The following is a 26,551-nucleotide window of genomic DNA, read 5'->3' as shown; positions in this document are numbered from 1 at the left end:
GGACTCGTGGACATCAGGCACTGAGAAGTTGGGATTGAGGTCTTGTACTGGAATGGAGTCATTTTCAAAATTCCACCTCCTTTCTTGGATTCTCTCTCAGAAAACTGCAGTCAGGCTGACACCCCAGCCCCCAGAGTCAGGTGCCTGGAGAAATTGCACCTGGAAAAATGGATCAGTCTAAGAGCAAAGATAAACAGATCCTGTCCTTCAGGGCCCACCCAAATGAAATGGCTGGTCTGCAACTGTTTACCCTACTGTGAGACCCATCATTGGGCAAACCTCATCCATTCATACTGAGCTTCCATCCAGGTTTATCATGCCTTGATCTTGCAGCCAAGGATCACCAATTATCTGAGATAATCCTCTAATGGGAAATACAGAGGTCACAAACAAAAAAATGTAAAAAAAGAAACGTGGAAGAAGGGACAGAAGGAAAGCAAAAAGCAAAGGAAAATGTGAAGAAACTATAATTTATAAATTCAGAAAGGTAACTGTATTCTTTAAAAAATGAGCTTCTGTAAATTCACATAGAATTCTGAAATACAAAAACCCTTGTCTACCAAAATAGGAAGTCCATGGTGACTGTTTAAAATTGTGTTCACAATAGACAGCAGAATACCAGACAGATGGCCAGAGAGGGCATTGAAAACTGGTGCCCCTGGGGTGCAAGGTGGGAGCGGAATGGGGGGCAACAGGAAATCTTTTTCATAACAATTTTTAAAGCGGTGAAATATTATAGAAAAGAGTAGCATGTGCACGTTTATGTATAGTTTAAAGGACGACAAAAGTGAACCATGTACGGGTGTACACCTTACCAAACTGAGAACTGTTAACACCTTCAAAGGCCCTCTGTTTTCCCCTACAATTCACCTCCAAAGGGACCATGTTTTCTAAATTGTATATTTATTATTCCCTTGCTTTAGAAAAAAGGTTTTGCCACAAACGTATGATTGCATAAAATTTTTTGACTTTTCATGTTTTTAACTTCAGACCAATGGAATCATTCTTTTGTGACTTGCTTTCTCCATTGAACATCGTGTTTAAGAATCATCAGTGTGGGGTTTCCCTGGTGGCGCAGTGGTTGAGAGTCCGCCTGCAGATGCAGGGGACGCGGGTTCGTGCCCCGGTCCAGGAAGATCCCACATGCCGCGGAGCGGCTGGGCCCGTGAGCCATGGCCGCTGAGCCTGCGAGTCCGGAGCCTGTGCTCCGCAACGGGAGAGGCCACAACAGTGAGAGGCCCGCGTATCGCAAAAAAAAAAGAATCATCAGTGTGGATGCATGTAGCTGTACTTGAGTCTTTTTTATAAAAGCTGTGTAGTATTCTGTGATACTCCTCCACTCTAATGTTGATGGCCACTGTTGTCATTTTCAGGTTTTTGCTATTACACTATGCTTTTACGAACGCTCTCACGAGTCTCCTGGTACAAAGTTGCAAAAGTTTGAGCAGAGGCTGTACATGTGTTCACGTGAACTAGACACAGCCAGACTGTTTTCCAAGTAGATAGAACAGCTGACCTTCCCATTAGCAGCAATCAGAGTTCTTACTGCTTCACACCCTCCCAACATTTCACAGCTACACTTTTTGATTTCTGTCAAGCTGGTGGGCCTAAAATGGTATCTCTGCATTTCCCTGGTTGTTGACTTGTTGATCATCTTTTCATTTATTTACTGTCCATTCATTCCATGACAAGCCTGGTCATGTCTTTTGCCCATCTTTCTATTGGAAGGTAACCATTTTATTACTGACTGGTGAGAATTCCATATATATTTTGGGTAGTAATTCTTCTTCAGTTAAATATGTTACAAATGTCCTCTCCAAGCTTGTGGCTTATCTTTTCATACTCTTTGTGGTACCTTTTGAGGAGCAAGAGTTTTAAAAACTTTAATGTAATTTTATTTAATGTACTTATTTCTTATTTGATATGCTTTTTGTGTCTTTTCCATGTGAGGTTAAAAAATATGCTCCTATATTCTTTTTTTTTTTTAAAAAACTATTAACTTTTTCCTTTCTCATTTATGTGCTTGATACATCTGGAATTGATCTTTATTCATGACATGAGGGAGGGAATCTACTTTCTTTTGGAGATATATATATATATTTTTTTTTCCAATTTTTAAAGTACTTTTCTTTAATAGTCATTTTTGCCCACTGATCTGAGAGACCACATTTGTCATATATTAGTTTCCAGATATGCATGGATCTGCCTCTGAACCCTCAATTCTTTCCACTGATTTTTGTTTTTTACTGTGCCAATTATTACCACACTATAGCTACCTTACTGCCTATTGCTTTATTTTTCTTGATATGAGGTAGAATAAGCGTCCTACCTGGTTTTTCTTTGTCAGAATTTTTAAATTTTTTTGAATCTTATGTTTATTGTTCCCTTGCTTTTTCAAAAACAGTTTGCCACGAATGTATGATTCCATAAAATTCTTTGGCTTTTTATGTTTTTAACTTCAGGCTAATGGAACCATTTTTCTGTGACTTGCTTTTTTCACGAAACATCATGTGTAAGGTTATTTTTGAAACTCTGCTCTTCTATACAAATTTTTAGAATAAGCTTGTCAAATTCCAAATAATCCTACTTAGATTTTGATTGGAATTACTTTCAAACTAGAAATCAGCTTGGGGCTGACAACTTTATAATATTGGTCTTCCTATTCATGAAAAGACTATGTCTCTCCTTTGATTTAGGTCTACTTCAATACTTTTGCTATACTAATTTTTTATTCATTGCCGGATTCCATTTACTAATACACTGTTTAGGATCTCCACATCTATATGAGAGAAACTGACCTGTAACTTTTCTTTCACTTCCTGTCCTTGCCTGGTAGTGCTATCAAGACTGTATTCTAGCTTTGAGCATAACATTCTTTATTCTCTCAAGTATTTTGTGTAAGAAGAAAATGCTTGGTGTAATAAAACCATCTGGGCCTGGAACTTTCTTCATAAGAAGATTTTAAACTATGGGCCCAATTTCCTTAATATTTATAGAACATTCCAGTGTTTTATTTCTTCTTGACTCTGCTTTGGTAATTTATATTTTTCAAGAAAGTTTTAAATTTTATGTTATTTTCATTTATTGCCAAAAGTTTGGTCATGGTATTCTCTCATCTTATACGTTTCTATCGCATCTATAGTTACATTCACTTTTACTTTCCTATTATCTTTATTTATGTTTGTTTCTTTTGCTCAATCGTGCCTGAAGTTACTGAATTTTGGTTTCAAAGAATAAACTTTTGACTTTATTGATCTTCTATATTGTATTAAATTTTTTTTAAAAAATTTCCATTCTCAGCTTAAAATGCATTAGGTTGAACCATATGAAATTCTAAATATTTGATCACATTTGACCTGCAAAAATGGCCTTTCCTGTTGTTCAACCTAATTTTTCCTTCAAATTTCTTTGGTTTGCTTTTCTTTTTCTAGCTGTTAATTTTGGATGCTTTATTTTTGACCTATCCTTTTTTTCTAATATAAACACTCATGACCATACATTTTAGTGATATCCTTTGAGTCTTAAAAACCAGTATTGTTTGAATTATAAGGGTTTTCTGAAGCCCATCATAACTTCTTTCTTGATCCATGAGTTATTTGCAGGTGTGAATGTAAATGTTAAAAGGCAAGGAGGCTTTTGTTATTGACATATTTAAATTATCTTTCTGTTATTGGTAAATTATTTCTAACTGAATTTCATTGTGGCCAGAGGATGGTCTGTACGAAAAATGGCGTGAAATCTGTTGAGGTTTTCAGGACCTTTGTCTTTCTTAGGTCTTCTAATATTGCTCGACTCTTAAAATTAATCCATGCATTATGCTGTTGGAGATAAACTATAAGTGGATTCAATCTGATTATTAATATAGAAACCAACCTAAAATATCACACTTTAAAGAGCGTCATCATCACCTAAATCAGTGATTCTAGACATTATATTTATTGATTTATAGCCTATCATGTTCTAAAAGGATTTAAGGAAGCACCCTTATGTTGCCTCCATACTTAAAAATTGTACTACCAACACAGATTACTATGAAAGCCAAATAAAAATAGTACTGGAAAACGCTGACAAATTTTATCATCTTTTTGTTGCACTGCATGGTTTTCTCTTGGCACACCTTGAGGACGTTCATCTCTGAGCATCTAGCTTAAATTCATTTGTTTTAATTCCACAGCTGTGTCCCAGTGGGACACAGACAGACAAATGAGAGGGTGAGATGGATCTCTGCTAGCCCTCTGGGGGTTCAGGAGTCATCCCTGCATACGAGATGAAGCTTCTGGTTGGAATCCAACCTCCGGTTCTCTTTTAGGGGTGACACTAGGGGATTGTTCATTGTCCTTATTCCTACTCTTGGTGGGCATGACGATGGTAGCGATAGTGTGGTTGAACCAGCAAATATTTATGCATCAGACACGCAGCTAAACACTTCACAGATTATTTTAACTCTCACAATCACCCTTTGAAATACGTACCTACTATTATTATTCTCACTTTACAGATGAGGGAGCGGGACGGAGGAGCCTTAGAAAGATGAAGGGACTTACCCCATGGATAAAGTGATGACTCAAAGGAAAAGCCAGGCCTGTGCGGTTTCCAGAAAGCCCTGCTGAACCACGATGCTACCACCTTCCATACTTAGACTATTCGTGACTCTTGGTGCCCTGGGTGTGCAGGAGGAAGCAGCTGATCGGAAGCCTTGAAACTGGCTTCCTGGTGGCTCGGAGGCAAACACACACCAAGATCTTAGCCAACTGGTGTGAACTCCCTGTGCTGGCCTGTGAGTCTTACTTTCTTTGCCACGTACCTTCGGCCTCAGAAGCTCATCCCTTCCACTGGTGGCAACTGAACGGCTGTGTCCTACAGAGCTGAACTGTTCAGATACCTCCACATCCCAAGAGCATAAGTAATACATAACAGAAACATCACATGGCCCAGTTTCTCCAATGCCTTACTAAATCATTCTAAACATCTCGTATGCTTTAGGCATTTTGCTGCTTTTCTGAACTACATTCTTCTCTAAGCAACCATCTCAGTGTCTCATTTTTTCCATTAGTAAGATGATTATAGTGCAGAGTGAACTATTTATAATGAGGCCCAGCTCAGGCACTGTGGCTTTCAGTTGGCTTCATTTTAAATCCATCTTTCTTTGTTAATTAATGTGCCTTACCCAGTGTTGTAAGTAACACTCATTTATGTTCCTGAATTGAGCGGGGGAGGAAAAGAACCACACCCAGAGTGAAAGATCCAACGTCTTCAGAATCAGTGCGAATGTCATAACAACTTGAAAGCAAAATTTAAAAGTCAGTTTTTGTGTTTGTTGTAAACTAAGGAAGTTGTACAAGAGAGTCTACAAGGCAGGCAAAAGTGATGTGATAATCGAGTCCTGAATTAACCCCCTGGTCCTTGCAGCTCTACACTGTTTAAAGACCACGCCCCCACCTCCTAGGACATTTTGCACATGCAAAATGTCTAATGTGACTCATAAGGTACCTAGCCTAAAAGTTAATGAATGAAAATGAAAACACTAAAACTCAGGTTATTTAGTAACCAGGGCCTGGAGCCAGATCCCAGTTAAACCACTCTGGTGGTGAAGGAAGGGATGAAAATGCCCAGTAGGTTCCACCTGGCTGCTCCTGTGGGTCAGTCTAGAGCCTCGCGGCCCTTTCAAATTAGCGTCCCCACCTTCTCCTCTCCCTGACGATTGAGGGGCTAAGGGCAGTCCTCTCACAGGGCGCTGGGGAAGTCCACGTAAAGGGCTCGGCAGCAAAGGAATCCAGCTGAAAGCAAGCGCCGCTCCCCAGCTCTTCCCGGCCCAATCCCTTCTGTCATTCATTTCTCTGGAGGGCCCCTAACCCTCCAATCCCATTTGTACCCCACCGAGGAGATCTGATAATGGTGCTGGCAGAGCCGTGGCTTTTCAAAACTTCTGGCAGGGGCCTCGCTGACCCATAACTTGCCTACACACATGACTTCTCCTCATACTGTCTTTGTAAATTGACCATGGCTAACCCTGCTGCCCTAATCAGATCAATCAGAATAGCATTTCTTTAGCTGCTGCATGCTGGCAGCCTCCTGGGCTGAGGCGTGACTCTGAGTCAGGCTCAGACACTGAAGGCGGATTCTGGAGTTTCCAATGGTCTCGGGTTTCCTCAGCTTTTATCACAGTTGGTGAGCTTTGTCAGGCCCGTGTTTACAGCCATGCAAATTAGCCTCAGCTGGAGAGAAACCAGGTCAGGCCTAAAGGAAATCAAGCTCTGGGCTAAAAGGTACTTTATCAAAAAATTGTAAGTGTAGCCATAGTACTGGGGGCAAGCCAGACTGTCCTAGGAAACACATGGACGGCTGTGTCTGGTGAAACCTGAACTCCTGGCTTGGCCTCTGGACCCTGGAAACGTTATGGAGAGATGGAGGGGAGAGTGCCCCACCAGCAGAACGGGGCTGGCCAACTCGGCCACTGGCTGCTGCCGCCAAAGACATTTTCTGTTAAGTAGAGACAAGTGTGAGGAGGGAAATATTGCATCTTCGGGGGAAGAAACATTGTGTTTGTGAGGCTGGTTTGCAGTATATCCCACATTACTCACTGACGAAGCAAGGCCCATATCTGAGGTTGCATTCTACTCACACACTCGTATACACTGAGTCTTAAAATGCGTGTGTGAAGGTGTCCACGTACAGATATGATCTGATACTTTGCATCTGGAAAGCATCTTTAGAAACATCCGCTCCAGAGGCCATGACACTTACAGAAACTAAGGCCAGAGAGGTTACGTGACTGGACACACAACCGCTAACCAGTTACCTTCAAGACCAGACCTCTGGCGCCTTTCCATTGCAGTTTTCCCCATCAGATTCCAGCCCTTCAATACCCCAGTACATAGAGAAACTTGGCTTATTTTAAAATAATCCTCCAATACGTTTATGTCTCTCAAGATTAGGGGATTATTAAGATCCTAACAATTACTCCCTGAGCTCCCACATACCTGTGACTCATACACCGTGGTGCTGATGGTGTCAGGCAGTCTGAGCTATGGGTCTGAGCGCAGAGATGTTGGTTCACATGTGACGCCTCTCTCTACCCTCTAATAAACAAGATAAAAGCTGGTGGACCTTGAGTGTCCCCATTTGCAAAGGAGAAGTGATGACCATATCCTTGGAATTCATCTAATTAAAGTTTACCTTTTGACCGATGAGAGACCTGAGATCCAGAGAATTTAAAGAACTTGCCCGAGATACAACAGTTGGCTACGGTCAGAGCCATAAGTAGAAACAGGGTCTACAGACACCGAAGCCAGAGCGCTTTTCACTAAACAATGAGCAGGAAATAAAATTCAGACTTCTCCAAGTGAATATAAAGTCAGGACCTGTAGTTAAATTCAGACCAACAGACCATATGTCAAGTGATTAAGAACACAGATTCTGGGGTTGTTGCTGGATTCATCTCCTTGCTCTGCCACTTAAGAGCTGTGTGATGCTGGGCAAGTTACATAACCCCCGAGTTCCAGCCTCCTCGTCTAAAAAATGGCAATAATCATAGAACCATCTCACTGGGTTCTTGTGACGACTGGATAAAATTTGTGTGTGTGTGGTACGCAGGCCCCTCACTGTTGTGGCCTCTCCCGTTGCAGAGCACAGGCTCCGGATGCGCAGGCTCAGCGGCCATGGCTCACGGGCCCAGCCGCTCCGCGGCATGTGGCATCTTCCTGGACCGGGGCACGAACCCATGTTCCCTGCATCGGCAGGTGGACTGTCAACTACTGCGCCACCAGGGAAGCCCCACGACTGGATAAATTAATACATGCTAGGCACTTAGCCAAAAATCGCTCACCTAGCATTAACCATTATTATTGCTATTGAAATCTTGTTGTCATCTTCACTTGAAAGATTCTACATAAATACAAGGTTATTAAGACTTCTGTTCGTGTTAAGCACATACCTATGGACGCACGTGTATGCGTATGGGGCTGTTTTGATCTTTGTGTATATTGGAGATGTGTGCACTCTGCAAGGCATTTATGAGTTCATTTTGGAAGCACCCAGGTGACCTGGGTTTGTGACTTAAATACACATATAAGATCTTTGGGCATTCTTGTTATATCCTCACATACTTCTTGCTTAAAACTGGAGGCCAGAGAAGTCCTGCCATCACCAAGGTCTCTGCACCGGCAGTCAGCCTCAAACCACTGTCTACCTCCGGCCAGTCACAGTCTTAGAAAACGTCCTGAATTAAGCATAAATGAATGAGGTCCAGGAAAATATAGGTGAGATTTCCAAAATTTTACTCAACTAGGAGTAAAGAATAAAACGCATAAAAAAACCCCCAAATATTTAGAATTGTCATCTCATAGGATATCTTGTAATATCTAATCAAACTTCTTTATTTTCCAATTAGAGAACCCCAAATCTATACTCAAATACATCTTCCCTCCCTTTAGACACGGACAATTAAAAAAAAACCTCGTGTGTGTGTGTGTGTGTGTGTGTGTGTGTGTGTGTGTGTGTAGTGGGGAGGTGATTCCAGAATCAGTCCCAAAGGGGCTAAGTCTAATACTTCATAAATTTTTATATTGTAGTCATTCATTCTAGGCACTGGAACTATGCCTACTAATGATTTCTATTCTACTAATACCTACAAGCCTTTCTAATATTCCTTTGGCTCCCAATACTTTGAGTGGATAATTTGCTGTGAAATTTGGCCCCATGGTCCACAATAAAGAGATTTTACAAGACGAAAGAGGATACTCGAGGGGTAGTTACACTCTTGTAGGCTCCATTGCTCCGGCTCTAGGACAGAGGCTAATTTAGCTCTGCAGAGCTGAGCATTCGAAGGTGTCCTCTTGTGGTGTGGGCAGGAACTGAGCACCGTGTGATCCTGCAGCTGGCTTGAGGTACAAGTCCAGATTAAGTTACTGTTCAACAGCCAACAAGAGAAACATAGTCTAACTCCAAGAATAATATTCAGATTCAACATTCTGAAAGAATCATTGATATCCATACTTGACAAGTTCTAATGACCTTTTTCTAAAAAAAAAATAAGTAAATAAAGTAAAAGTACAACTTAACTTTTTGGGCTGTCTTACTTCCACATAAAATTTACAAGGCAGAAGTTTTGTAGGTTGGTGCTTGTCATGGAGTAGAAGCTCCCGTTTGCTTTCAGTAGATTTGGCCAGTCAGGGGCCTTTAAAACCGAAGAACAGGAAAGCCCAGATCATTCCAGATATCACTCAAGGAATCTGGACATAGCACCAATGACCTCAAGGTCATATATTGGTGCAAACAACACACGGGCAAGTGATTTCACTCACTGCCACAGATGATAACCCCTAACCTCACTGCTCATTTTTCAAACACATGAGTAATAGAAAGGGCTTGGCAAATGCATTCCCATTCCTGGGGGAAAAAAAAATAATGCACATACCTTACCGGGGCGGCCCAGAGAAATTATCTTTGTACACAAAAGCTGAAATTATATAAACGTGGAAGGCAACAGATTATGAAAACCCTATAAATTTATGTTCTCCTTCCACTCATCTCCCCTCCCCACTAAACTGAGACACCAAGTCTGGGATTTGAGAGTTACAGCTACGATCCTGGCCAAAGTGACCCAATTACAACTGAAAGCTTTTGGCTCCAGGAAGTTTCAATAGACCAGTGTCTGCAGGACCATCACCACCCCTCCCTACCCCCACTCCCACCAAGCGCTCAGGGAATAGCCATTATGTCATTAATTCTTAAGAAATATCTATTAAAAAGGCCAAGGGAGTGGAGTAATTTTATGTATCTCACGGAGGAGGGAACAAGCACGGACATTATTCATAATTTCAAGAGAGGAATAATATTGGCAGGTCATGCTGATTTTCTGAACGTTGTCAGGCAAGTTTAGAAAGCAATTGGAGAGTTCACTGGAGTAGCTACTTCTCTGACAGGCACCAGGACAAAGAATCTCAGACACATTCTGTCTGACGAAGGCAGATTTCTGGCTCGTTGTCAAGGCGCGGAGCTACCTTTCCCCAGAACAAATGTAACTTAGAGATAGTAGAAATATGGGCACATTGACAGTGAAAACTCTTATGTTACAGTGCAAAAAGACTATATAAACCAACGTAAGATGAACTACTAGATGTCTGTATACTCTGTTAAAGGAGCTGAAAAACAGGAATGGTCTAGAGATGACCATTTGCAAATAGTTTCAGACAGGGACACACTCATGTTTGAAGACCCTCAACAAGCTTGTGGGAATAAGCGATGGTCAAGAATTTCTTTGCAAAGCTTTCATGTTTGTTCATAAACTAAGAGATTAATACATAGTTCTAGAGAATACTTCAAGTACTTTCACAATCGTGATTTCATTTTATCCTTGTAATGACCCTGTAAAGGGTTGTTACTCCCTATTTGGTAGAGAAAGAATCTGTGTGGAAAAGTTAAACGACTTGCCCTGAAGGTTATCAGAGAGCAAAAAAAATAGGAGATAGTACTAAGTGTGGCTGGTACAGACGAGAGCTGATGTTTTGAGGTCTGGTTCTCAATTTGGTGAATGTTACGTCTGTGGTGGCAGAGTGGTCTCATGCCACAGATGAAGACGGCACAGGCCTGAGTAGGCAATACGAATTTGTCATAGTTGGTATTTAACGTATAGCTAATATTTAAAATGATTGATGGGGGTCAAAGGAACACAGCTCCAAATCTACATATGGTTTCATATTATTTCGTAGTTGGAGTTATACATAGTATCTTTTTATTCAAAGATTTGGATTCCTACTGGAAGAACCTGAAGAAGACTTCGGATAATTTCACAACGTAGGACGTATTTTGGATTTGCACGAGTGTAGCTGGATTTTGTTGATGATTCTAAGAATGGCTACTCTCATTTATAAAGGTTAAAATCAATCATCCCAGTAAAAGCTGTTACCACCATTAAGTGAAGCCAATTACTGTTTAAATTCAGGGGGAGTGAAGACACATGCTGAGGCCCTTCTACATCCTCTCAAGTGTCCGTCATTATCGATGTCTTCCTAGCTAAAAGCGTACAAACCCTAGAAGTCATCTTCATCTTCCTAGGTCTCGTTTCTCATGTGCCACATGAGGGCACTGAATGAGATGATCAGGAAGGTTCCTTCTAATTCTTAGACTGTATCGTACTAGAAAACAGGATCCCAGCCCAGTTTAAGAAGATATGTATCTGTTTGTTTTAAATCAGTGCCAGTGATGGGAACTTCAAATGCTGTTATAGAAGATGAAACTAGAAACTCGTATCTGAGTTCAGCAGAACGGTAACAATTCCGACAGTTCTGACTAGGAATGTGGGATGTGCAGAGGGATGCAGACCAGCTCCACTTAAGAGATGCTCACGTCTGTCTCAACGCTGGCAGAGTCCCTGCGGCCAAGATTCAGATTTTGGATTTTTAAATCTCTGACATATACTCCACTTCCGTCACCATAAAAAGATCTATCTGGCAAGTGTCTCCTGGTCACCTTGTATGGGAACCATTCTGTGGTTAGGCTAACAAAGCTGGCCTCCAGGGCTGAAACTCCTCAGTTGCTCACAATCACTAAAATTCACTTTCATCTTCATTCTCAGAGAACAGAAAATAAACATCTGACTTTCAGAAGAGACCAAGGGATCCATCTTGATATTGGAAATCTGGCCATGGGCACAGAAGGAAGGCGCCTAGGAGGCAGGTTCCGAGTTTTCTGCCATTGACTCAATTCGTTTTTTTCTTTACAACTTAGAATCTCAGCTCTAAGGTAGGACACAAGCTCACTGCAAACTCCAAGCACCCTCAAGACTGCTCCCCTTAAAGAAAAAGAATAGAGACTACACGTGTGCACAGAGTCTTTGGGGCAACAGCAACCTCACTGTTCAGAAAGATTAAAGAGTTTGAATAAAGGATATTTTCCCCCTCAGACGGAGAAACAAACACATCAAGTACTAACCGCCTTAGTGAAAATCCTTTGTTGAAGAGGCAAATAATTATGAGATAAGAAATAAGAATAAACTACCAAATGCTTTGATGTTTTAAAAACAAATACTTCAATGTTTTAAAAATGCTCATTCACCAAAACAGAAATAATTAGCTTTATGAGTAAATGACATGTAACCAAGCATCCAGAGAGAGAAACACAAGGAGTAATAGCAAAAGAAAAAGAAAAAAGAAAAAGAGAACGAAAGTAAGTTTAATATGATATTGGGTAAGCAAACATTCAGAGGATTTCCTTGATGGTCAGAGAAGGCTTCCTGGAAGAGGCAAAATGAGGCCACTTCTGGAATACAGAGATTCTGCTTTTGCCTTCTGTATAGAAACAATTAGTCTTCTGTTCCTATAGATGGCATTTAAAAAGCCAGCTGGCCAGCAAAACGCCCTTATTTCCATCTCATAGGAATCTAACTGCACATGAATATATTCTATAGTCTATCAGTTTACTTCTTGCCGTAACTCAATTGTGTCATGCGATACATCCTCTTAAAAGATTTGCTCTGATATTTAATCATTATTGGGATCACATTTTTCAATCAGGAAAACACAATTCCAATGAACTTGTGAAAAACCTTGACCATGATTTTCGTGTATAATTTAAGTCAGTGGGCACACCTGATTTGATTAACAGAAAACTGCACCCGGACTTTTGCCATTCCCCCCACCCCCAACAAGGCACAGCTCATTTCACAATCATGTTACTTGAGATATGAACCAATGGATGAACCTCACTATATAATTTAAGAAGAGTTGATGAAACTATCATTCAGTATTACACACCTTTCAAAACACTTCTTCAAACCCTCTTAGATTTGAATTTCACAGCATCCTGCTGGATCAGGTAGACTCAGATATTGTTAATCTTGTTTTATAGAGAAGAGGAAATATGGCCTGGAGAAGTGAGATGACCAGCCCAGGATCACATCGCAAATCAACAGCAGAACCAAGTACTATACAGTTGACCCTTGAACAACTAGGGGTTAACGTGCATATAGCTCAGAGTCAGCTTCTGTTTCCGCGGTTCCTCAGCATCCGCGATTCAATCAGTCACGGGCTGTTTCGTACTGTAGTGTTTACTATTGAAAAATATCTGCATATAAGTGGACCCGTGCGGTTCGAACCCATGTTGTTCAAGGGCCAACTGTTTTTCCCTAATACCATCTATGCTATTATCACAACACTAATGCAGAGAAACAGCAGCGGTGGCAGCAACAGTAGCAAAATGAGAGCAGCAATTACTTGCTGAGGTTTGACTGGGTACCAGGCACTACGGTAGCCCGTGTATATATACGATGTCATTTGATCATTACTCAGAGCAATATGGATAGATGTCATCTCACGTGACACTGAGGGGACCAAGGCAGACTGAAGGAACTTTGACTTGGGGCACGCAGCCAGTGCATGGCGACCGTGGCGACTCACCTCCACATCTGTCTGACTGCTTGTGAATCCTGACCTTGTCCTCTGATGGCTGGCTGGTGGCCTCAGATTTCTAGCCCTCAAGTCTGCTCAGAGGTCACCTTCTCAAGGAGGACTACCTTGAACACTCCATTCAAACCCGTAGCCCCCATCCCTCCCTATCCCCGAAAAAGTTGATCCTCCTTACTCTGCTCTACCACATGACTTGATTTTTTGTTTCTGATGTTTATTGTTAATAGAAGCCCCAGAGGGCAAGGATCTGTTTTCTCGTTTGTTTGCTTTTCTTCACCAACATGCCCCAGGTGCTCAGACAGTGCTACCCACGAGAACTTTTTGTAACGATGGAAGTGTTTTATATCTGTGCTATATTGTAGCCACTAGCCATTAGAATAAAACTGAAAGGTGGCTGGTGCCACTGAAGAACTGAATTTTTAATTTTATCACAAATAGTCACATGTGGCTAAGGGCTACCCGACTGGAGAGCATGGGCCTAAAACAAAATCTAGCTCAGACTCCCAATAAATATTTGTTCAATGAATGAAGTTATAAATAAGTGAAGAAGACATTTTCCATATAGCCTACAGACTACTTTTCACTAACTTTTGTGCATTTTTTCAATAGAATTAGTGGCTGAAAAAAGTCCAGATGAAGAAAACAGTTTGCAAATTCAGACAGCATGACCAAAATAGCAAGCACGGATTTCTCCAACTATTGGCTCCTTTCTGCCATCTGTGACTCAAAACCTTTCAAAACGTTTTTTGAAAACAGAGGGAAAGCAAATCAGCAGCACATAATAGATTCCCATGTATGACAAATATATACATATATATATATATATATATATACATATATATAAAATTACAAAGATTACTGTAGTCACTCAGTACCTTTTTGATCTTGTTTTTTTTCTCATAGGACTCTGACAGAGGTTTCTTCTTCTGCTGAGGTGTGTCTTTGGAGAATAAATACTCAAATTCGCTAGTATCCCGAATATCAGGTTCTTCTAAGGAATCCCACAAGGTTGGTGTAGAATTTTGGCTTAAAAGAGAAAATGGCAAGTTAAACTGAAGAAACAAAAGAGATTAGAATACAGTGAAATCCTTAATCCTAATTCATTTTTTTAACTCCTTAAAAAACTCTAATAACGCTTGAAGAAAAGCTTTTTACGATTACACATTTTTTAAGTCAAAATATACTAAGTATTAAAGCAAACACACATTTCCGAAACAGAATGGTCCTTAGATATAACCAAAGAGAGAGAACCAAAGAAACCCGGTGGGATCAGAACTCCTGGGATTCAGATTGTCGAGGCATGGGAACTGCTCCTCCCTCACTTTGTGTCATTTCCATGACGGGCAGAAATGGGCATCGTATAAAGATTGAAACAATAACCAATTCTGAGACATTCATAGGATAATTCTTAACTAGAACGAAAATGGAGTGCTTGGGTGAAGATGTGCCCTCCTTTGAATTTTTTTCTATTCGTTTTAAATATGGTGCTCAGGTTTAGCTCAGGTTAACTCAGCGTTAAGACCCATACGTGTGAACAGGCTGTGCCCATTCAGAAATACTTGATTTTATAATACGCCACCCAACAACAGGACTGACACTGAAAACAAAGCGAAACCCCTACTGCACCAGCCCCCGCAGAGATTTCAGCAAAAGCAGCCATGGGGAGACTGTGTTTCGTTTGTTTGGTTTTTTTCTCTCTCTAAAAACAGGGATACCCTAGTTTTCAAACAAAGAAAGGGAAGAAGATATGGGAAATCAGGTTCAGAACAACTGCCTCTGAGAGCTGCCTTAGATGGTTTACTATCCAGGCTCCTTTCAGTCAGAACACATTTTCTCCCAAACGTCTACTTTCTTAACTTACTTTCTCGTCTTATTTTTAAACACTTTTAATGCTCACAGACATTTAATAAAAAGTCTCATCTACACATCAAACATACACCTCAAACGTGTGTGTATGTTATGATCCATAATATCTACAAGTACTTATCTTTGTTTCGATACGCATTTTCCCAATGAAAACTAAAAGAACTCTTACTACATGGGGTGGTCCACACAAATGTTTTGATACTAAAAGACAATTTTTTCTTTTTTTTTTAATTTTTGAATTTAATTTTATTTATTTTTTTATACAGCAGGTCCTTATTAGTCATCCGTTTTATACACATCAGTGTATACATGTCAGTCCCAATTGCCCAATTCATCACACCACCATCCCCACCTGCCCGCCGCTTTGACCATTTTTCGTATTTGAAGCAGTGGGCAACACTGGCTTTTCAGATCTGAGTGTTCACATTTTGCTACGTGTCTGCCTTTGCTGTGAAATATGACATTTGGGTTCTGGCCCATAACAAAACGGAACATTTGCTTCTCTCCACTTTTTTTTTTAATTATAATTTTTCTAATATAATATTTGAGGCATCTAAGAACATATATGTGACATATGTAAGTTATAATGTATAACAGTATAATGAATACCTGTGAAATCATCATCCAAGGGCTAGAACATTTCCAGTGAGGTACATCCATCTATGCGCTCCTTCCTCAGCACTGCCCCTCTCTCCCCGCCACCCCCCTTAACTTCAATTCGAAACATGAACACCCTTAATGTTAAATGCTTTTCTCAGCTGCACTTGGGAAAGGGGATCTTGGTGGGAGAAGAGAGCCAGGAAATTCTGGAGCATGCAGCCTCAGAGCTGCTGGTCTGGGCCTCAGGAAGGTTCTGGGAAGCAGAGGAGAGGATGCCTAGAGGGAGGTGATGTGACCCACAAAGGAGATTATTCAGACCCATCCCCCCATCTCCTGCACCTGTACCGCTTGGCTCCCCCTCCAAGGACTCTGAGCTCAGGTCAGTAGGACTAGTGCTATAACCCACTTACATTCTGAAGTAAATAGGCTTTGGCAGTCAGGTTGAACACCTCTTCACCATCTACAACACTGTTTCTATGGGAAAAGGCATTTCCAAAAATGAGTAACAGAATTTTGGAATACCACCTCTCAGCGGGTTGGGGGCAACTGGGCTGGTGGGGCAGTAACAAGGACTCGCTCACAATGGACCGTATGCCATCATGGCCAGCTCTTTTCTGACCACTGAACACACAGTCTGAGCTCCCAAGAAGAGGAAGAGGAAGGCAGGAGGAGGAGGGGGTGGGGGAAGAGGTGGGAGGGGACAGATGCGGGAGTGAGCAGGGAGGAGCGCGCAGGGGGCAGAGGAGAAGATAATTTCTCAACAGGAAGATACTTATTAGGAAGATGAAAAGGTAGACAGATGAGGATTTCTTTCTTCCTAAAATTTTTTTAAACTAAATGGCTTTTCCCTATTCCAGAAACCAGAAAACAGACATCAAAGAAAGCAGAATGGCAAAAGTTAAAAACCATGTTCGTAGTGAAAAGCAATCCAAGTGGATGAGAGGCAGTGTGCGTATACTAGAGAAAATTCATATTTTATTCTTAGTTCCCCAGAAGACCAAGACCAAAATTGATTATGTGCTCATTACACGAAGTGCTTACCCCTCTGGCTGTACAAAATATCATCTCCTGTCAAAGAACACATCCCAGATAATTTTACTTTTGTCCATAATGAATAAATAGTACACAGGGTCTTCAGACCATGTCAGTTTAAAAGACGTATTCATGCTCTGAGGTACAAAAACATTTTGATGGACCCATAAAAACAGAGACTAAACCCCTGTGCCTGGAACTCAGGCTCGAGGCTGACATGTTCACCAAGCAGGGCTCTCCTGATGTCCCAGGTCAGGAAAGTTGGAACATCCGTCTACTTTTCATTTTGCTCAAAACGCAATCCCTGGTGGTGGCAGGACTCCAAACTCCACATGCCGTTCTCCCTCCGCCCCTGGCAGTGTCCACATTTCCCCTTTCTATAAGAACACCAGTCATTTTGGATTAGAGGCCCGCCTTACTCCAGTCTGAGGTCATCTCAACCTAACTAATCACATCTGCAATAGCCCTATTTCCAAATAAGGTCACAGTCTGAGATACTGGGGATTAGGGCACCGGCAAATCAATTTGCGGGGAGGCAATTCAACCCATCGCAAAACTGAAGCCCTACGTTTATGGCGAAACTAATAAGAGCTTGAGAATTCAATTGTCCTCTTTCTCAAAATGGCCAACTATGTAAGGAGAGAAAACTACAATGATTATCTCCAGCTTGTCTTTGTTGTCTTAAACGGTGGATGAAGGGCCCACATCTCCCAGTGGTTACTGTTACACCACTGGTATGGTCTAGGTTATTGTTTGCCCATGAAGTCCTATGGGAATGAAGCTGAGGCAGGCTAGTGAGACCCAGGTGTGGAACAGCTCCGTGTGCCCTCAGAACACATGCTGCCAGGGCTGACAGGTGGGCTTCATCACCCTGGAATGGCTGCGCATTAATTTGAGAACACTAATAAGAGAACATGGCTGCAAATAAATATACTGAGAAATTATTTCTTAGGAAATGACATCTGAGTCTTGAATGGGAATACTAGTACTTTAGTTAATGGTAGGAGCTATTTCAGGACCATCTGAAATGGTTTTTTAGCCACTCATTTGGGAAACGTAAATATAGAGTATTATATTTAAATATAATAAATAAATAAATTTATCAAATAAATAAATTCGCCCTTAATTTTTGGTGAGAGGAAAGAGACCAAATATGAAGTATACAATCAACTTAGTTCACCATATGCTTAGTGTCAAGGTGTGCCCCACCCCTCCTAGAGTGATTTCTAGTTGGTGTCTCACTGTGAATTGCAGTTTATTTTGTTCAGTATACTGCTTTCCCCAAGCGAAATGTTATAGAAATAGAAAAATTCACCACCACATCTTGATTTTGCGAATCAAGTTCAAAAATCTAAGTGTAAAAATCTGTTCTATATTTGCTGTTCTTTGCAAACAATGAACTTCGCACCTAGAGAGTAGTCAAGAAGGAACTCAACATCTTTCTCGTTGTCCTTTTGATGCTTTCCAAAATGAGGCACAAGAAATCTGATCAGATCTGTTTGAATGGAAATTTCCAAGCAACCGTCTCTTGCTGCCTTACAGACCCACTTTAACAACCTATGCAAATGGAAGATGCTTTTTAGCCACCTACCCACTGGCACTTTCTCTGGAGGGCAACAAGGTATAAAGATGTGAGGGCGCTCAGTAGCGAGGGGTAACAGAGTTCAAGCAGAGAGAGTTGATATTTTAAGACTCCTCTCTGACCTAAAGAGCTAATGATTCAACTATGTCCAGTTCTTTTAATAAAAATTGAAAAATTACACCTACCTGTTGAATATACACATTATAGGGTTGATGATACCATCTAAAGACAAGACAGATAATCTAAAACTCTTCAGTGAACCTGAAGTATAGAATCAGGCTCAATGTCTTTGTGATTACTCACTAATTGCAGAGATGCTGGAGAGCCCTGGGCTCTTCTCTAGTCTGGGAAATGGAATATGTACCTTCGAGAAGGGTCTGACACAGAACACGTCGTTTCTTCCAGCATCAATCCATACAGAACACAGAGAAGACCTAGTGGAGACATTCTCCTCAAAACATTCCAGCCTTGTTTATCCAAGGCATTCACTGCCACATCTGAGAACGAGTGCCACACTACAAAGATGCTGAACCAACAGGAATACAACATCACTTGTGCAAAATCCTGCAAATTCACAAGCTGAGAATGGGCCAGGGGAGTTGAGCTTACCTCTTATCACTTATTTGTATCCTAGTCCAGTACAAAGGCTTCATGGGACAACTGGGTTCGACGGCTGGCTTCCGAGGACACTGGCTAGCAGAAGGGTTGACTCCGAAGAAGAGTCCAGGGGGAGGTGGAGGCACAGGTCCTGGGGGTGGCGGAGCGGTGGAGTGAGGAAGTGGGGGGGGTGGGGGAGGGGGGGGAGGTCCAGCACTTGGAGGCAGAGGAGGTGGCGGAGGTGGGGGAGGTCCAGTATTCACAGGTGGTGGTGGAGGTGCCAGTGGCAAAGGTCCAAGTGCGGGTGGGAGGGGAGGAGGGGGAGGGATGGCTGCCAGTAGGGGTGGTGCGGGAGGGGGAGGGGGAGCGGGAGGCGTTGCCTTCTGCTGACTCGATGAGATGCTTTCCGCAGATTGAAGTGGTACACTGGTGTCTCTGCTGTCATTTGGGGGAGAGAGTTGGCTTAAAGAGGAGATATTCAGCTTTCTGGGTATTATTTGGTTACTTCTGGTCGTCCTGTCTTCACCTTCGCAGGGTTTGAGGAAAGTCTCTCTGTCTGTCTGGATGCACACATTTCTGAAAGCCTTCGGAGGGCAGTCATCGTCGGTGGAGACACACACATCCCTCATCTCTTCACATCCTCCTCGCCATCGGTGTTCTATCTCGTATTTGAGATTTTCAATGGTTTCTTCTAGTCTCGCTGTTATCACCGCATGCTCACCCCGGATATGAAAGGCTTGAAGTTCGAACTGAGCCTGTAGAGATATCAGTGGGAAAGAAAGCAAACAATTTATCAAAAACAATGATCAGAAATAAAACATTCCAATAGCATCCCCACACCACCATAGCACAAGTCCGCATGAACACAGGGAAAGACAGAGACGTTCTTCTGAGAATCCAACAGGGTGTAAATTCCACCTTGTGAATTTTCCAAGGACTTAAACAGTTGGAGTAAAAGCATAATTTCATCCAATCTGAGCTCACAGGGAACAATAACCATGGATTAAGGGTAAAAGTAAAACTGTCGTCTAAGAATTTTCATTGGTTTTAATATCAAATGCAAAACAAAACTTTTAATAAAGATTTGAACATGCCTGGATCTATCTGTTATTGCTTTTGGTTTTGGAAAAAGAACAAAAAAAAAGGTTTGGAGATACTTTTGGCTAGGAGCTGCAGTTCTCACAGTCTTCCATAGAATGTCTCACCTCCAGGGTTTCCAGGCCAACCCAGCAGAAAGAAAAGATTCAAGAAGAAGCTATGATGCGTGTGCATTTGTTTTTAAAGTTTCCATATCAAAGCTGCCCATGATCAGTATTTGAGTCTGTTTTATAATCATTCATAATTTAGTAATAAATGCATAGAAAATGAACTTATTACGGTTTGCTTTTTTCTCTTCCACATACTCTATATTTTCAACTACAGTTTATATGAAGCCAGCCTTTTTAATGCTCATCTTCTCAGTTATGTCAATACCTTGAGTCTATAGTTTTTCACTTATCAGCACAAACTGGCGTACTCTTGGCTATTAACTAGTCCATTTCCCAGCATTCAAAGCCATTCAGCCTACTACAGTTAACTGGGAGGCAGTCAAATTTACAATTTTATGTTTGAGTTTTTCCAAAATCCAATTTAGCAGTAATTAAACATTTCTGGTGAATTTATTTAATTTCTGCCTTCCCCATCAGACTACAAACTCCACAAGAAGAAATCAGGGACAGTATCTGCCTTTATTTCTGTATCCCAGCAGCTAAAATGGCAAGTACCCACTACTGATGAGATGGATGGATAAAAAACACTGCAACAGGGCTTCCCTGGTGGCGCAGTGGTTAAGAATCCGCCTGCCAATGCAGGGGACATGGGTTCGAGACCTGGTCTCGGAAGATCCCACATGCCGCGGAGCATGTGCGCCACAACTACTGAGCCTGTGCTCTAGAGCCTGCGAACCACAACTACTGAGCCCGTGTGACACAACTACTGACGCCCGCGCGCCTGCAGCCCGTGCTCCACAACAAGAGAAGCCACCGCAATGAGAAGCCCACGCACCACAACGAAGATTAGCCCCCTCTCACTGCAACTAAAGAAAGCCTGCGTGCAGCAACTGAAGACACAATGCAGCCATAAATAAATTTATTAAAAAAAAAAACTGCAATAGTTATATTCCGTCATTGTCCCAAGAGTCTTCCCTATGGCTAATAAGACTTTCTTCACTGCAATTTCAGCCCACAAATGTCTAGAACACCAACGAGTATATAAGTACAGATCCGTTTTCCATTAAAAAGGTAAAGAAATATTTTCAGTGGCCTAAGTCAGTCAAGGTCATGACACAGGAAAATTCTCCATCTTCATTAAGATAACTTTTAACTGTATTTTTACTAGTTTCACCTTTTGCTTCATAAACCAACCCCCAAATAACTGTGGTCAGAAGAACTAGAGACAGGTTTTTCTAAAGCTGAACTTCTCATATGTGGACACGGCAGCCGCGATCCAACTCTGAAAATATTGGCAAGTTCAGGGTACCATCTATTTCTTTGCAACACAGAGGGTTAAGCAGCACGTGAGTTCTGGATTCAAACCACCTGGTTCACATCCTGGTTTAGCCACTTGCTAGCTCTATGTCCTTGGGCAGGGAACTCTGTGTCTTCCAGCCTGAGTTTCCTCAAGTGTATAATGAGGAAAGTAGTAGACCATCTCTAGGGTTTTTGTAAAGGTAAAATGAAATAGTTCCTGTAAAGCGGCAGGCATTATGCCTGGCACACTAGTTCTGAATAAATATTACTGCTAGTTACTGTTGCTAAGGATAATATTAGAGTAAGAGACTAACAGATTTCTAAACATTCTTCAAAATTTCCAAACAATGTCACCTTTGTGGAGTGACAGGCATAAAACTCGGAAAAGCTTACGCAGTCAGGATGAACAACGTACTACAAATACAAAAGTTGACCCAATCTTTCACGAGTTCTACTATCAAATGGCTGAAAGTACTTTCAAGCTTCATTCAACTCTGAGATCAAGATGACCTCTGTTTGGATGCCCTACCCATCTCCATCTCCCCCTGCCTCCCCTGCCCACCTCCAGCCACATTCCAGCCCCGATTCCCAGGCTGAATGATCACGCATATTTAAATTTCATTTTAGCAACTAGTTCAGTTCTGCCACAGCAAACTAAATCTTGAATGTTGTTCCCGACTCACCTTCTTCCAAGCAGGTTAACAGTCAGGTAATATTGATGAGCCAATAATTTCACTTAATCTTCAACTGCTTAATAATATGAAAAAGTTGCAAAGACATGTTCCACAGAAAAACTTTCCTTTTATCACACAACTGGACTGTATCTACACAAAGCACCCCACCTCTCCTGCCTTCCACCTCTCAACCAATGACCTTCTGGATCTGATGTATATATCTATATGTACCATTCTGGTGGCTCTGTAATTCATTTGCTTAGTGTGGTGGGTAGAGCACAAACTGGTTAGGTTACTTAACCTCTCTATACCTCGGTTTGCTTATAAGGAAAATGGCGGTAATAACAGAACCTACCCTGCAAGGCAGTTATGCGAAGTAGACGAGTTAATACATGTAAAACTACATATAGAGGAGTGTTGGGAACACAGGAGGTGCTGTAGAAGTTTGCTGCCGTTATTATTTTGTGTCTTTGCTGCCTGACACATCACTTGCCTTCGACTCTCAGCATGTTCCCCAGCCCCATGCTCTATCCATCTAAAGCAAAACTAAAGATATCGAAATCCTTTTTTAATCCCTTCTAGCTGTCGCCCTTTCTTTCTCACACTACCTCTTTTTCTTCACAACAGAGTTTTGTCTTGTTTTGTTTTTTTAAGAAAACACACAACTCTCGCTGCATCTATTTTCTTATCCATGCTTCTTTTAACCGATGGCAACTGGTTTCTGCCCCCACTATCTTCTTAAAACTCCATGATTTGAGTGTTACGTCTGCTCAGCACTTTTCAGTGATTTCTGCCCTCTCAGCTGCACTGTTAAACTTGACTGCCGCCTTGCCTTGGAATTCTCTCTGCTTCCCTGAACTTCGATACCCTCTCCACTCACCGCAATTTTCTTCCTATTTCTTGGCTCTCTCCAGTCAATCTGTGGACTCCTTTTCCTCCAGTCACCCCTCAAACGTTGTTCTCCAGGTATGTCCCTTGACATTTCATCCTTCTCACACTACACAATCTCTCTCGGTCATCTTGTGTACTCATGAGGTAAATTACACTCATTGACTATATACTGCAACTTCCAAATTGGTATCCTAAAAGCCATAATAATTCCAACCATCCTCTGGAACTGTTCTACCTGAATATTCTTAATCAGCCACCTCAGACTCAACACGTCTGAAAATGAACTCAGGACTGTCAAACCTCAATTGCCGCCTCCTCTGAAATTCTTCTTTGCAATTAATAGCATCATCATCCTCCCCACCCGTCACATCCAGAAACCTGGATATCATGCTGGATTCCTTGCTCTCTCTCATTCCCAACATATTACTTACCAATGAGTTTCATTAATTTCTCTGATTCATTCCTTTCCGTCTACCCCCACTGCCTCAACTCTTCACTGGGTCCTTCTCTACCTGGACAGTGGCACAAGCCACCTCACTAATTTTCCTGATTCCAGTTTAGCCACATTGGTTCCATGATGATTTTTTTAAAAAAATAAATGCAGATCTTTATTCCTTAAAATCCCTCCAATAATTGGCCATTTCATGAATGGCTTCCTCACAAACTGTGTTTATTAATATGAAGAATTACCAAATAAGAACTATGGAATGTCCATGTACTCCATACCAATATGCTGAGACTACAGTAAGAAACTCTTCTAACCATTAACATTTAAATGGCCCATATAAAGAAACCACGTACCTTTGCCCTTTCCTACTATACAACTCCTTTTGACCATACCAATTTCAGGTTCAGAAGTTCAGCATGACATAGTAATTCAAACTGATTCATGTAATAAGCCCCTCATTCATTCTTTTGCCTCTCACTGTTATGGACTCTCCCGTTGCGGAGCACAAGCTCCGGACGCGCAGGCTCAGCGGCCATGGCTCACGGGCCCAGCCGCTCCGCAGCATGTGGGATCTTCCCGGACCGGGGCACGAACCCGTGTCCCCTGCATCGGCAGGCGGACTTTCAACCACTGCGCCACCAGGGAAGCCCCCCTCATTCATTCTTTATCTGTCCATATGTAATAGGGAAGCACAAATCTGACTTCATATTAGATCTATTCCTTTTGCTTTCACCTTTGTGCTTTGTTGCCCATGCTTAGTCATGCTGGCTCTGCACCTTTTATAAAGGAATGTGGCCTATAGCCTGAAATATACAGGACAGCCTATTCTCAGGGCTCTAACCTTTAAGAGTCCATTCATGTGGAGGTCAAATTTGCAGAACAGAGAATGGCATTTGTCTGTTGGAGGTTTACAGGAACATCATGACCTGACCTACATGGACAGCTGCAAGAACAAAGGATTCTGACACCAAGGAGTTTGCAACAACTACTCATGCCCCTCCCTCATCTTGCCTTTAAAAGTGCTTTGCTGAAACCCTTTGGAGAGTTTGGGGCTTTCTGGGCACGAGCCACCCATCTCCTTGCGTGGCCCTACAATAAACCTTTCTCTGCTCCAAACTGGTCTGGTACCACTGTGTGTCGGACACACTGACTTGCGTTCAGTAACACATATCCTGTCAGTTACTTCAAACTGTTCCTGGCTCTATTACAAATAGGCATCTCAAATCTGCATATATCATGAATCAAGCCTTCAGGAGAGTTATTTTTTTAACACTATTTTACACTCCACTTCCTGTTAAGTGCCACTTCTACTTTGCACATGGAAATCATATATGGTTTTCCCTCCTTTGTCTAGAGCCATAACTAGAAGGACTGTTAACGACTTGATGAATCAAACACAGAGAGTAGAACTTTCTGTTGAATAATCACGTACTCCCAGGCAGGACCCTGGAAATCTTTATGAAATGTCAAGCCCAGACCCTCGCAGCCGAAATTACAGATAAGGCTGAATCAAGGGAACCTAATGCTTTTAAACCCCACTGACTTTCTTTTCAGTCTCCTTTACTTTCACACTGAACGTGGTGCTTGTACACGGTATACGAAACAATTTACAAACTTTCTGATCATTTTTAGGTAAACGTTCTTTAGGACATACGAAACATTATGAGTTTCCCTCTCCCCAAACCTCCCTGCTAAAAATCTGTTTTTCTGCATTCACCCCAACATATCATTTGAAAGGAGACAGGTCTAAAGTTTTGACATCTTTCCAGCCTGCCCCAAGTTTCACCTCCAGACTTCATCCAAATTTTATCTATCTCCCTTTACTTCTAACTCGATTGCTTCTATTGCTTTCACTTTTAATCACATCCTCTTCCCACCTGCAACAGTCTGTTAATCTATATCTATCTCCTTCTAAGCAATATGCAAATTCAGTCTTTAAGCGAGCAATCGCAATTAAACCACTCTGTTCCAATCACCCTTTTCCTTGATTGACACTGTTTTTATCTGTTTAACGTAGTGGTTCTCAGCCTGTTCCCCATCAGAAACACCTACAGAGCTTTGTAGAAAACACTGACGGGCAGGACCATCTCAAAAGATAATCATTCAACTGGTCTGAGACGGTGGTGCCCTTGCACTGGTATCCTTAAAGCTCCCCAAGGGATTCCAATGGGTAGCCAGAGTTGAAACCCACAGTCACTGTTCTTAATCTTTATTCTGCTCCAAACACAGCTGAGACGGTATGGCACTACGATATTGGTAGAATTTTTCTGGCAGTGACTTTCAACTTGGGTCATTCCAGAATCGCCAAAGGAACATGTGTTATTTGAAAAAGCCCCTTGCTAATTCTGATATATCCCTATAAGGGAAATATCCCTTCATTACCCATATTGAGAACAGCTATTTCATGCAGCAGAAAAGCCTAAATTCTTTTCATGATACTCATGGCTCTTCAAAATCTGCCCTCTGCTTACTTTTCCAGATACTTCTTTATACTTTCCCTGTGTCGCACCAGTACGGATTCAAACATCCCGTCAACTCCCACATCTTTATGTTTTTTGCGCAATGCTGTTTCCTCTCTGTAAAACACCCTTTCTCTCCATTTTCACCTAGTGAAAGCCCCGAAGGAAAACTCACTCCATCGCAATTGAGCCTTCTGGCTTAAACTTTTCTTGATCTTTCTTGACAAAAGTCTTCCTTTGACTTTGTTGCCAAAGAACTTTCTAGGTTCACGTTGCGTTACAGTCATTTATGTTTATCTTCTTTGCAAATCTAAAAGCTCCAGGCAGTTGGGGACCATGGCTTATTCATGTTTGAACTTCCAGAACGCTGCACACCGCTTAGTTAGTTAGTGATCCACAAATGCTTATTGAATTATTTCTTTAGCTTTAAATATTAAGACTTCCTTGTGCCTCTGTATTACCCACCCAACTAGACTCAAAGTTCCAAGAAAA

At 41.7% G+C, this 26,551-nt stretch overlaps 1 protein-coding gene across 3 annotated transcripts in view; it reads right to left on the bottom strand.

The window, feature by feature from the left end:
• The window catches only part of FMN1 (formin 1), a gene marked incomplete at both ends in the record, with an annotated part of 398,825 nt that overhangs the window by 189,357 nt on the left and 182,917 nt on the right, over positions 1–26,551 (bottom strand). For all 3 annotated transcript variants that reach the window (XM_082842082.1, XM_082842083.1, XM_082842084.1), the window contains 2 exons: positions 14,279–14,429; positions 19,093–19,835. In XM_082842082.1, the coding sequence (XP_082698208.1) occupies positions 14,279–14,429; positions 19,093–19,835 (894 nt within the window). The remainder of the gene's footprint in view (positions 1–14,278; positions 14,430–19,092; positions 19,836–26,551) is intronic.

This window comes from Leucopleurus acutus (genome assembly GCF_964270905.1).
Source record: "Leucopleurus acutus genome assembly, chromosome: 1".
NCBI lineage: Eukaryota > Metazoa > Chordata > Mammalia > Artiodactyla > Delphinidae > Leucopleurus > Leucopleurus acutus.
The sequence above is the reverse complement of the archived record's forward strand: the minus strand, read 5'-3'. Positions and strand labels throughout refer to the sequence as shown.